General features: G+C 38.9%; 1 protein-coding gene across 1 annotated transcript in view; it reads right to left on the bottom strand.

Annotated features, from left to right (window-relative positions):
- The window catches only part of KCNQ5 (potassium voltage-gated channel subfamily Q member 5), a 118,110-nt gene that overhangs the window by 23,202 nt on the left and 82,053 nt on the right, over positions 1-12,855 (bottom strand). Inside the window, exon 10 of the mRNA XM_087920357.1 lies at positions 1,547-1,767. Within this exon, the coding sequence (XP_087776483.1) occupies positions 1,547-1,767 (221 nt within the window). The remainder of the gene's footprint in view (positions 1-1,546; positions 1,768-12,855) is intronic.

The raw sequence follows: 12,855 nt of genomic DNA on the forward strand, positions 1-12,855 counted from the left end.
TGTATCTTTAAGAAAATGCAAAACTGTAGTTAGGTGTGGTTTGTCAAACGGCCATAAGATGGAGCCAGAAACCTGGTTTGTCTTAGTCTTAATCTCAGAAGAGAGTGTATCTCTGTTTTCTTCTGTTGGAAAGTATTGCTGTTCCTCCATTTTTCCTAATTGACTGATATTCCTGAATTTGATGTAAGTCTGATACTGAACTGTTTTTTTGACACTGGACTTTGTTATTGAATTATCCCTGGATTGAAAAACTGACTGATTTACCTGTGAATGACTTTGGACCGCCTATTTTGAACTTTGCTTAAACCTTTCTGGAAGTAAAAACCTACATTTACTGTACAGCGTATCTGTGTGCTGTGCGTGCATTATTCAAACACTACTCTCAAATATGTCTCCCTGTATGTGCTCATTCTCCTAACGGGGAATTACCTCAACACTTAATATTCTAGAACCAATGTTTGGCGGCTTACCCATTGTGAGTGTCATGCCCAGGGATGGGATCCAACTGGTATAACTACCGGTTCTGTCAATTAGTGTCACGCACACATGCGTGAGTTGTGCGAGTCGCGTGAGTGCAGTTTACAACCTGCTGAGCTGCCCGGACAGCTGAGCAGCACTGCGTGCAAATGCGCAGTGGTTGGGAAAGCCCTTTTTTCCTGCTTTTTCAACTACATCTGTGTCACACAAAGCAGCTGCAGTTGAAAAAGCAGGAAATAAAGGTCAGGTAAGAGCCTGGGTGGGTGGGTGGGCCACAACAGCAGCAGACATAGAACTGGTTCTATGTCTGCTGCTCTTCGGAGCAACCGGTTCTACAGAGGTGGACAGAGCCAGTAGAAACCCATCCCTGGTCATGCCCCTATTAGAATCTGATTCCGAGGGAGAGGAGGAACAGTTGACAAAAAGTGGGAGTGTGGCTCCGGAGATTGTGGAGGAAACTGAGAAAGGGCACAGGCCAGCTGCGCATTCAGAGGAAGACCCAGGCCCACCACCTCTTCATCCTAGGGCATGCAGGGAGGAGAAGATAAGGGAGAAACATGAATGGTGTGGTCTACGGGAGAGGAAAGGGCCTTGATTCCCCTTCATGAGCTGCAGCTGTGAGGACTGTTTAAAAGGACAAACTGTGCATGGACCAGTGCTGGAAGCAAAGCATGAAAATATTTCTAGCTTGTCAGTTCTTATATGAGTTCTGGCATCCTTCTCCTTCCTAGTGTGTCTATTTCGAGATCTCTGGACATCTTCAAGCCCTTATCCTGACTTGTTTCATTAATTGCTTCAGTGTGGTTTGTGTTGTTTTTTTCTATTTATAATTTATATGTATTTTGAGTTTAAACGGAAGTTCTTCCTTTTCACAACTGTTTGTGGGGGAGTTTTTTCTCCAGTCAATGATAATTGGACCTTTGAAGCCAAGTTGAAGGAATTAAAGGGACTTCACCTGTTTTTGTGACTTCGTTGCTTTTGTCTCCCACCCTGGGTCATCACAGTGAGATAATATTTCATGTGACAGAGTGACATAAATACAATGAATAAGACATTTTAAAAGACTTACTATCTTGTATTGGCTTAGGCTGAGAACTCTTCAAACGCAGGGAAGGCCGGAAGCGGGTTCGGTCATTGAAACTCCAACTCTTTTGCACTTTTGTTGGGCTGCCCTCTGCAGTAATATCCGTACTTGGCGATCTTCTGTCCCCAAGTGAAGCTTGTCTGTTCTTGATACTCTGGCCTCTCGGGCTAGCCATCCGCACCCGTTCTTTAAAGCTCAGCTTTTGACTGTGGAAGCAAAAACGTGCACTTTTACTTCACTCACATTGATTCATGTATCATGCTTACAATTATAGATGAAGAAACACGTTCAGCTGCATGTCTTTGGATGCAGATGTGAATGTATTCCATGGGTTGAGCTCCCTTCCCCTTCCCCCCTTCAGTATTGTGCTGATCAGTTCTTGATACAAAAGGAAGTAGGAAAACTTCAAGAATCAATGAAATCCCCATACCTGGAAAAGTTCACCAAGCTGCAATATTAAGACCAAATACACAGTGATATTAATACTGATAATAATAATAATAATAATAATAATACACATTCCAGACATCATACAGAATTGGAAGAAAAGGAAAATATGTGATTGCCTCCCCTTGATAGTAGCTCACATCCTAAACTGTGGAATTTGTCTGTTTTGACGTGAAAGCCTTGATGTTAGGGGAACGCTTCTGTGAGATGGCCAGCCAGATAAATTGAATGGATGGATGGATGGATGGGATGGATGGATGGATGGATGGATGGGGATCCATAAAAGTGCACTTCTTATAGATTGAATCACTTTCTTTATAATATGATAGGTATTAGAGATTTCATTGGAGGAATGTACTATTACTGAGAAAAAGATACTATATTACAGTAAGAGTGAAACAAAATCAACTAACAAAAAATATCAAATTTAAACTTAGCAAAGTTTCAGCTATATGTTTTGGGCAGCTCTAACTATGATTTTAAATTGTACAACATAGGGTGTTCATGTAAGCTGCTCTACAATGGAATCAATAGTTTTCAAGTGCCATTATTTTTGCATGCAGTTTGTTAGTTAGACAAGCAAGATTAGGGTTATTATTCATGCACGCTCCCAAACACGACATTTTTCAACAGCCCACAGACATTAGCAAACACTACATTTCAGATTTCTTATTACCCAAAGCTCTATGCATACACAGACATAGACCATATATTACTAACACTCTCATGTTTATTGATTTGTTTGTTTGCTCAAATGGTGCATTACCTCATAACAATTTTTGAACCAAGGTACCAAAACATGTAAAAAATCTGGGACCCATTATTCCTGTGGATTTGCAATTTTCATGACAGACCAGTTTTATTCACAAAGTTTTGGGTGTTGCGATGTCCCCGTGGTCACATGATTGTGATTTCCTGCCAGCTTGTCAAAGTTAATGGAAAAACCGGCAGAATGTTGGAAGTTCCTACCATCTAAACGCTTTTTTGCCCAACTGTGGTAATTCTGTTTATGTAAATAAATATCAACTCATTATTGAAGTTCATTTGCTGCTAAAATTGTTTATTTATGATATATATTCTTCTTACATGATCACGAGACCCTGGATGAGGGTTAAAAAAATGGACTTCATTCTGGTCCCACGAGACTGCACTACCTTTTTCTCAAGAATGGCCCAATGGATCACAGAGTTGTCTACCTATCTAACAAAATTCAGAACAAGTAACAGAATATTCATTAAGTCTATCAGTAGAAAGACTGGCTCATAGAAATGTAATATTACATTCTGGGAAAGGGATTATTTATTTCCCAGTAATAGGCTAGAGAACCAAATAAAAGAAGCAGATTAGATAATTAGTTTTTATCTGATCAAAGTTGCCTTTTATCTTGAGAAATTAAGGAGATAGATTGCTTGTTTGTAGATATTCCTATCTGATTTGTACAAAAAAGATTGTGAACTAGGTAAAATCTGTTTATTTTTTAGATGTATTGCAACTACTTATTGTTAATAACAGAATATGAATTTTATTCAGTTAACTACCACAGTCCAGCATTTACTTATTTACAGGAGTGGGCAAACATATCTTCCTAGTATTCTGTAACAGCAGCTGCTATCCTGAACAATTGTTACTTCTTGTTAGAAATTGTAGATTGATGGTGTGTGGATGTGCGTGGCACTCCAAAATGAAGGGCTGCATAGCTCAGTTTACTTAGAAGTATATTATTTTTGACTTAAATGATAATTTTTAGTCAGTGTTCCCTCAATGACTTACAGATAATTCTCACATAACGTCCATTTGTTCTGCAAGCCATTCAAAATTATGACAGCGCTGAACAAAGGGACTCATGACTTATGCCCAAAGTTATGGTCATTGTAATACCCACGTGATCACATGGTTGCAGTCTGGATACTTGGCAAAGCATTTGCACCTACAAATGGTTACCTATACCCTGTGATCATGTGATGCCATTTGCAATCTCCCCTAGAAAATCAGTGAGGAAGACCGCAGGAAAGGTTGCAAGCTGGCCAGAAGACTCCCTCTGGTTTCTGTGGGCTGACTGGAAAAGCTCTCTGCCGAAATCCAAGCAGGATTTTGGCATGGAGCATTTACAGTTTGGGGTATTAGCAGCCAGTTGCCAGAGAAAAAGAGGATTCCTTCTCATTTCTGGGGGCTGGCTGGAAAAGGCCTGTGGCTAAAATCGAAGCAGGATTTCAGCCAGGTAGAATTTACAGCCTCAGAGTGGAGAGGCAGCATGATAAGATAATTAAGAACATTGGGTGCCTGGGGGGCGGGGGAGGCCCAGTGGCAGGCAGCACATAAGTGTCTTCCTGCTCAGGGGCTGAAAATCCTGCTTCAATTTCAGCAGGGAGGATTTTCAGCTCCTGAGCAGAATGGCAGTACTATAAGGTACAGTAAGGAGCATGGGGTGCCTTGAGTTGGGGAAAGGTACGCATGCTTGGATTTTGACAGGGAGGATTTTCAGCTCCTGAGTAGAGAGAGACTTGTGTACCGCCTACACCAGAGTTCCTAAGGTCTTCTTCATACCCTTGAAGCACCCCATGCTCCTTACCTGGTACTCTGTCCTATTAAACAACCCGTTAAGATTGTTTAAAGGCCGCCACCAGGAGTGTCAATATTGTGGTCACTGAGCAAGGTGATCATGTGACATCTTGCTTAACTACTGCTGTGATCAGGATGCTAGTTGCAATTGTGACTATTAAGCAAGGATTACCTGTATAGAGATTGCACATTAGACTGGATTATATTGGGATTTGTACATTAAGATCTACAATATACAGTAATTTCAAAGGAAATTAGGGGGGAAAAGATACCTTTTAAGGAACAAGCGGAAGAAAACCTGAAATCTCTCCCAATTGTATTTGTTCCTGGGATGAGTACAGACTGTCTCTGAAGAAGCAAATAATTCGGGCCATTAGGGTACAGATGGAAAAGACTATCTGCCTGTTGCTATAGCTGCTAATCGAGTTCAGGCCTTGTCTGTTCTATTTAATCATGGTTCTTGGATCTTCATGCAACATGACAATAAAAACAGAGGAAATGGAAATGGATTCTACCACCACCAAAAGCCTTTAAAAATACATTCTCGGTGTCTTGCTGCTTTAACCAGGTACAATCTAAAAAGGAAATGTTTCTCTGTGGGATTATAGGAAATGAAATGAAATTATGAGACAGTGATTATGAAATTTGTAGATAATAAAAAATGTATACATGCAATTTAATATGTTTTATTACAAATACAAGCAGAATAGGCAGGAGACCTAATGCAATGAATCAAGCACATGCCAGACAATTTCTAAAATTATAGTTTTAAAATTGCAGTAAAACAATTGGAAAATTGTGTATTTTTCATTGTGGCCTTCAAGAGAGTCCCTTTTCCAGAATTGTTTTACCCTTTTCAACTAGAGAAAGTAAACTTTTTTAAGAAAAACAATCATGAGAAAGGCCTTCAACTTTAATTTCTGCTACTTGTAATTATTATTATATAAACATTTATCAAGGATATTCCCATGTTACTTTTCAGAATTAATGTACTGTATTGGTTACAAGACAAATCCTAAGGTTTTTCTCCCCGAGAAATTCACATGCCATGTTAAATTACTCTGGTGGGCATAAAGGCCACTTCAGATTTTAGAGAACATTTCTGGTTAACACTAGCCAGAATTTGACAATCACAAACAATGGTTTCAAATTCAAGTTGGTGTTAACTGGAAATGTCAGTGGCTCTGGGCTCAGAGGAAATATTTAACCACAGAAAAGCCAATGGCTGTGCTTAAGGAATAATATGGAACAGGGCAGTGGTGGTATTCAATTTTTTTTTTACTACTGGTTCTGTGGGCATGGCTTAGTGGGCATGGTGTGGCTTGGTGGATGTGGCATGGCTTGGTGTGCGTGGCAGGGGAAGGATATTGTAAAATTCCCATTTCCACCCCATTCCAGGGGAAGGATATACTATAAAAACCCCATTTCCACCCCACTCCGGGGGAAGGATATACTATAAAATCCCCATTTCCTCCCCACTCCACTAACCTGCTTTCCAGCTCTGTTCTCCTGCGCAGGGCAACAAAAACTGGGACTCTGATTAGTTGGGACTCAGGACAGAGGCAGTGAATAGATGGGGGAGGGGTCAACCAGAGGTGGTATTTACCGGTTCTCCGAACTACTCAAAATTTCTGCTGCCGGTTCTCCAGAACCTGTCAGAACTGACTGAATACCACCTGTGGAACAGGAGTGTCCAACTCACATCATCATGGCAGCATCACATGATATATCAGGACTTTTTTCCCCTTCGCTAAACCGGGCATGGGTGTGGCCAATGCATGACACATCCGGCCCATGGGCCAGGAGTTTGACAGCCCTGATATGGAATGAGAGTGTTGGTAGTTTACTGTGCCATGGTAACCAGTTTCAGATCCTATTTGCTTTTCATTTACTTCTATTGAGTATCAAAATTGATAAATCAATTATATACTTTTGAACAACAAAGTCACTGTGAAGCTAATTAATATTATAGTGAGTGTTATATTTTGAACTGCATTCACTGCATGTCAGCAATATGCAGCAAAAACTAGCAGCTTGAAATTCTAGGATTAATAATCAAATTGGTTCTTTGGAATGATAAAACTCGCCATGTTGCAGTCTATGAATTAAATACTGTGTACGATAGCTTTCAGACATAATATTTAAAACATTGCATGGTTTGGTTTCTTGGACTAAAACTGTTTTACTTAAAAATAAAATGGTGAATGATAGCAATAATATATATTTTTATTTTCTGCCATATTTATTAAAATTAAGTCAATGTAGAATAATTATCTGTCCAAAATTTTACATACAGTATGTTGAATTCTTGCTCTTCTAATAATTGTCTTTGGCACTTATTTAATTTCCCAAACTAATTTTTCCTGGAGCTGATATTTTATGATAGCACAGAATTTATGTATGGTAGTGGAAATTGAGAATCCATGATATAATTAATTTCCTTTATTTTTGTATGGGTTCAATATGATGGATATCCATACTGAGCCCATATCTGATATCCAGATATTCAAAAAATAGCCAGTTCCAGATATAGCATGAAACCTATAAAAAAAAAAGTAGGTAAGCAAGCTAGTGTATGTTGCTCATTTCTTTATTGCCTTGGATGTTCCAGCATTATAACATTCCCAATTCTCCAGTCTTTGCTTTGCTACTTATTTCTGGTGAAACATTCCTCTTATCAGTCTGGACAGACCTTCCAGATGTTAAGCAACCCTAGAATGATGGTTTTACTGTCCAGGCAACGACTCTTTGGTTCTTGTTGTTTTGATTTCCTGAATTATAATTCATTTCATCCTGGACTCCTGCCTAGGTGAATCATAGATTCTTGTCTACTTGAAATAATTTTACTAGAACCGGATTTGTTGAAGACCATTTCCCCCTTACATTTCCCAGTTTTAGATATTTGGAAACTATGGGCAAAAATGTTGGTCTTCATCAGGGGTGGGATTCAAAAATTTTAGCAAGGGGTTCTCTCCCTGGCTGCTGGGTGGGCGTGGCCATGGTGGATGTGGCCTAGATGGCCTCCTGCACCATGGGGGGTGGGGTTGCTCTCCCTGAGCTCCGGGGATTTTCCTCGAGCCTCCAGGAGGGTGAAAACAGCCTCCCCAGGCTCCAAGGGCTCTCTGGAAGCCAGGAACAGCCCTGTTTCCAGCCTTCCCAAACTTCTGGGAAGCCCGCTTTTTGCCCTCCCCAAGTCTCCACACGCGCCCTGCACTTACTTCCATCTAAAACGGGCTGCATGGGGACTCCTGAGCGGGGAGGGGAGGGGTGAGCAGGGCCAGCCAGGAGTGGGATTTGGGGGTTCTCCGAACTATGCAGAATCTTAGCTAGGGGCTCTCCTGAACTCCTGCGAAGCCCTAGCAACCTACCCCTGGTCTTCATCCTGCTTGGGTTTTAGGGCCTTCTGGATCTGAAACTTTAATATGTTTGGTACTGAATTGGGTGGCACGGCCCTAGACAGATTTGACTTGCAAACTGAAGGTCTTCCTGGACTCATAACTCTTGCCAGTTGCGCTTGTTCTTGGATTGTGAGACTCTGCTCACAGGTATTCATTCCCTGGCCAGGAAATACTTTGTAATTGTAATGCACTCTACATGGAGCTGCCCTTGAACAGTACTTGGAAGCTTCAACTGGTGCAAAACGCAGTAGCATGGGCTTTTATAAATGCCCCTAAGAGGGCAGATGTTACATCTTTGCTTTGTGAGCTGTATTGGTTGCTAGTTTGCTGCTGGATCAAATTCTAGGTGCTGTTTTTGAGCTTTAAAGCCCTAGATGGCATGGGTCCAAGTTATCTGATGGATTGCCTCTTCCAAATTACATCTGCGCATCCAATCAGGTCTAGCAGCAGGAGATCAGGAGGTCTAGTGCATTCAATCAGGTCTAGCACCAGTTTGTGGATTCCGTCTCCAAGAGTCCCATTTGATGGTACCTAAGAGGTGATCCTTTTCAACCATAGTACCAGCCCTCTGGGACATCATCCCTCTTGAGGCGAGGCTAGTTCCAACTTAATGACTTCCAGAAAACCCTTAAAACATGTGGTTTTTTTTTTTTTTTCAACAGGCCTGGGGAACTCCTGGAAATAAGGAATCCATGTACTGGTTGTATTATGCATGATATTTCCCCACTTGTGGATTTGCTTTGATCTATTCTTTCTCTTTAATTGTTTTTAATTGTTTTTTAGTAGGTTTTAATAGTAGGTTTTATTGTATGCCACCCAGTCACTTTGTGTGAGATAGGCAGCCATATAAAGTTGACAAATGGATAAATAAATGGCTTCTCTTTGTTAAGTGAAATGAATAACCATGTAGTTTTGGTTGAACATAAGCTCAGATTTAAGATTGCTGTCAACTTCTGAAAAACTAAATTCAAGCAAGTTTTCTCTAAATTTAGCTTTAATTTATTAGAATGTAACAACTCAAAAATTATTTTCCTGTTCTAAAATCATCTTTATCAGTTTTCCTTTTAAAAATCTTGCTATAGGCCAAATTTTCCCAATCTTGCTGGAGTGAGCACTAAGATTGAGAAGAAAAATTCTTGGAGTACAGCCTCAATGAATGCTGAGAAACACTGTTGGAAAATGCAATTTTAATCATTACATTTGGAATTCACATTTTTCTGAATTTTCTTTCTGCACTCTTAGTACACTAGAGGTCACTGTGATATCATTGCAAGGCTACTGAAGAAGCGATCTTAATTAAATGTTTGGAGCCACTGCCTCCTGGTAGTTTCAGTTGTTTATAATAATTTATTAAGATTTTAAAGAAATGGAACAAGCTATATTTTACTTCTCTATTTTTAAAGAATGTCAAGAGTTATTTTGATTTGCATATTAACGTATCAGGGAAAAATATTGGAACTGTTTGCTGGCAGGGACCAAGAGCGTTTTTCTTCAATGAATTCATAACCTTAATTTGGTACTATTTTTGGTAAATGAGACTCATTGATTCCAGTTGGGCTAAATCATTCTTTTAGAAACAAATACACAGATCTCCCAGGCTCAGACAAGGGAGGACAAAGCTGTGTAACGTTACCTAAATTATTTCAGAGTGGTATTTTATGGAAACATTAGGGGGGGAAAACCCACAATATTGCGTTTTTTTACTCAGAAAAAAATATAGGTCCTTTCCCCCCATATCACAATTATTCTTAAACCAAGGCACACAATCAAGGCAGTTATCTAATTGCATGGATTATATCCCCCCCTATATTTATAAATTTATAAAAAGCAAACTTTTACAAAAAATATTTGGTACAAAATTGCAGGCAGCAAGCAACAAGTAAACCTATAAGCAGCTGTGGCAGCAGAGGATGGGGGAAACCCAGACCAAATTATGAAATAATTCTTCAAGGAGCAAAAAAGTACCAAGAAGGGAACTAAAGTCTTCATGCACCTGATGTTAGTTGGCATTCCCATTATCATATGAGTAGACAGGATGCTGGATACCTATGTTTCCGAGAGGTGTACATCCTGAAGAGCTTCTGTTTATTACTATAAAGCTTACTAGGAGTGAGGGGAAATAGAGGATCATATTACTAAGTATACCAGGTGATGAAAAGAGTTAGGTTTTCCATGTGAGCCAAACCAGTCTTGCTTTTATTTTCAATCAACAAACAAAACATTCATAAAATTATTATTAAGTTTATATTAAACAAGTTATAATAAGGAATGTTTAAAAATTACCTTCAAAAGTCGTTAAGGATTTATATTCTCTGAATGTATGACCACTATAATGTGGGAATTTATAAATACTTGTTTAGCATAGAAACTAACTTTTCTAATGTAGCTTATCATAAAGCTATATCCACATGTTTAATTAACCTTTTAAAATACTTAATTTGTCTATTGATACCAATAGAGTACATTTGAAATGCTAGTAGACAATGCCACTATAATACTCTAGTGAACCAACAGTTTTAGTTTTGGAAGATGACCATTAACATTCCTGTTATGTTATTTATATTCACTATAAGGCTGCTGGTGGCAAGGAATTGTTAATTCAGATTATCCTGTTTAAGACAGTTGTGCATTAAATGAGAAAATAACTATGTGTATAATGAGATTAACTACATGAAACGAGAAGGCAACATACAGGGAATACCCACTAAACAGAGTATACCTGATACCTGAATTGTGATCATGTTGACCTACACCTAAAATAAAAAAGGCAATTTGTTTTATTAAAAGTGGTTTATTTAATGAATATATAGGTATGTTTATATGATAAAGATTTGAAGAAAATTCTGTTGATAAAGTCACTGCCCTCAGATGGAAGGCCAATTGGAAAAAAGGAAAGAAAAAAGTTTAAATATTTGAAATACCAGTATTATAAATACTAATATGAACAATTAATGAAAATCTTATTAGTAAATTCAGTTTTGAAAGGTATTGTATTTGTTAAGAATTATTGGCAATATTTTTCTTACACATAGGCAATTAAATTTCCTGGGAACCATTGCACATTTTTTTTTATTGACAATGTTGGAACAATTAACAAACCATATACGACCAGTACTGTCTTCAATCTAATATATTTAATACTGCTATGAGACATTCTAGCCAACTTTAGATGTATATGCCCAATCTAACAGGTAGATTTTGACTTACAATGGCAGTTGGGATCAGAATAAATGTCATTAAGGGATGCAGTCACAAAGCATGACCGCAATGCTCAGCAATGGCAATCCTGGCTATCTCAGTCATCATTAATTGAATCCTGGTTGTTAGGTGAGACAACTTCCTACCACAAAATTAATGGAGCAGGTGGCAGTAAGTTGCAAGTAAGACCCTACAGGCAGGTAAATGGTTGCTGTTGGGTGGCAGGGAGAGTCAAGAAGGATGGTAAGACACAGGGAGGGTACACAAGAGATGTCAAGTGGGCTGGAGGGAGTGTGAGGGAGGTACAATAAAGGTTGAGGAGTGTGCCTGGGGGTGTGCGAGTGGTGAAGAGGACATGAGCACAGAGGAGGAGCAGGAGTGTTTGCAAGTTTGAATATGTGACTTTCTCTGCTGACTTTCCCACTGACTGTCTGGGAAAGCCAGCAGAGGTTAAAAAATGGCAATCACATGATTGTGGGATGCATGTCAACTGGTTGTAAATGCGAATTGGTTGCCAAACACCTAGATCATGATCATGTGACTGTAGGGGTGCTCAAATGGCTGGAATTATAAGGATTGGTTGTAACAACCATTTGAATGTTCAGCGCTGAAATAACCTCAGACAGTTGCTGAAGGTCAAGGACTCTCTATATTTGTATTTTAGGAGAAAAAGAATAATTGATGTGAGGAAAAGAGAAAAAGATTAACAAATGCCTAAAATGCCTATTTAACTATAGATTTTAGGAGAGAAATCTCAGGCCAAGAAGGATGAGTATTGTGTAGGAATGGTCAATCAATCTAGCGAAGTACTTCTATCACCCTACATACATGTTCGAAGTCAAATGAGACAGTGACTTAAGTTTCACACATACTTTTAAAAGAACAAGGCCAATTCATAGAAATAACTTTTATTTCTGGCCATTAATTACATTTAAAAAGAATGTATTTATCAGAAGGCGACATAACAAAGATGGTTATCAAATTTATAGTCTGCTTATGTAGTAATCTTCCAGGGATACTTGTCCAATCATGTTGGAAATAATACGATGATCTAAATGAGATTTTTATGATCTGTTGCTGCTGCCACCAAACCCCCAAGATATTTTGACTTACAATTCACGTAGTTCATCAGCAGCAGATTAAAGCTTGTGAGATACTTGGTTGGAGAAAGATGGACTAAATGGAAGTGGATACAACTACGTACCCTCTAAATATTTTGCAAGTCTCATTTGTTCCAGCCAGCATGATTAATGACATGGTACGATGGAAAGTATAACTAATCATTTGGAGGGCACTGGATTGCTCAAACCTCAGTAGTCAGTTATATACAAAGACTGAATCAAATCAAAATTCTTCCTTAGCTGCTGTATAATAAATGGATCTGCCAGATCCTGATTATTTGATTGAACTTGAGCAGCTGAGGACAACAGCAGGATTTTCATCTGCTGATAGCAGCCTTTCCTGCTTGACTGCCAGGTAACTAGTTTCTGCAGGCAAAACATTCTATTTCTTTAAATAATGACAAATGTATATGTAGAAGACCTGGTAAATGATTCAAAGGTACATCAAAATAAGGATAAAAAGCTACCGGTGTGTAATTACCATATGTATCTTGCCCCGCACCTCCATGTATATATATATATATGTTCATCTTTTCAGCTTTAGATGGTTTAATTCAGAGGCAGAATTTAT

The sequence above is a fragment of the Pseudonaja textilis genome, chromosome 1 (genome assembly GCF_049901715.1).
Source record: "Pseudonaja textilis isolate UNSWEBS1 chromosome 1, rPseTex1.2, whole genome shotgun sequence".
Classification (NCBI taxonomy): domain Eukaryota; kingdom Metazoa; phylum Chordata; class Lepidosauria; order Squamata; family Elapidae; genus Pseudonaja; species Pseudonaja textilis.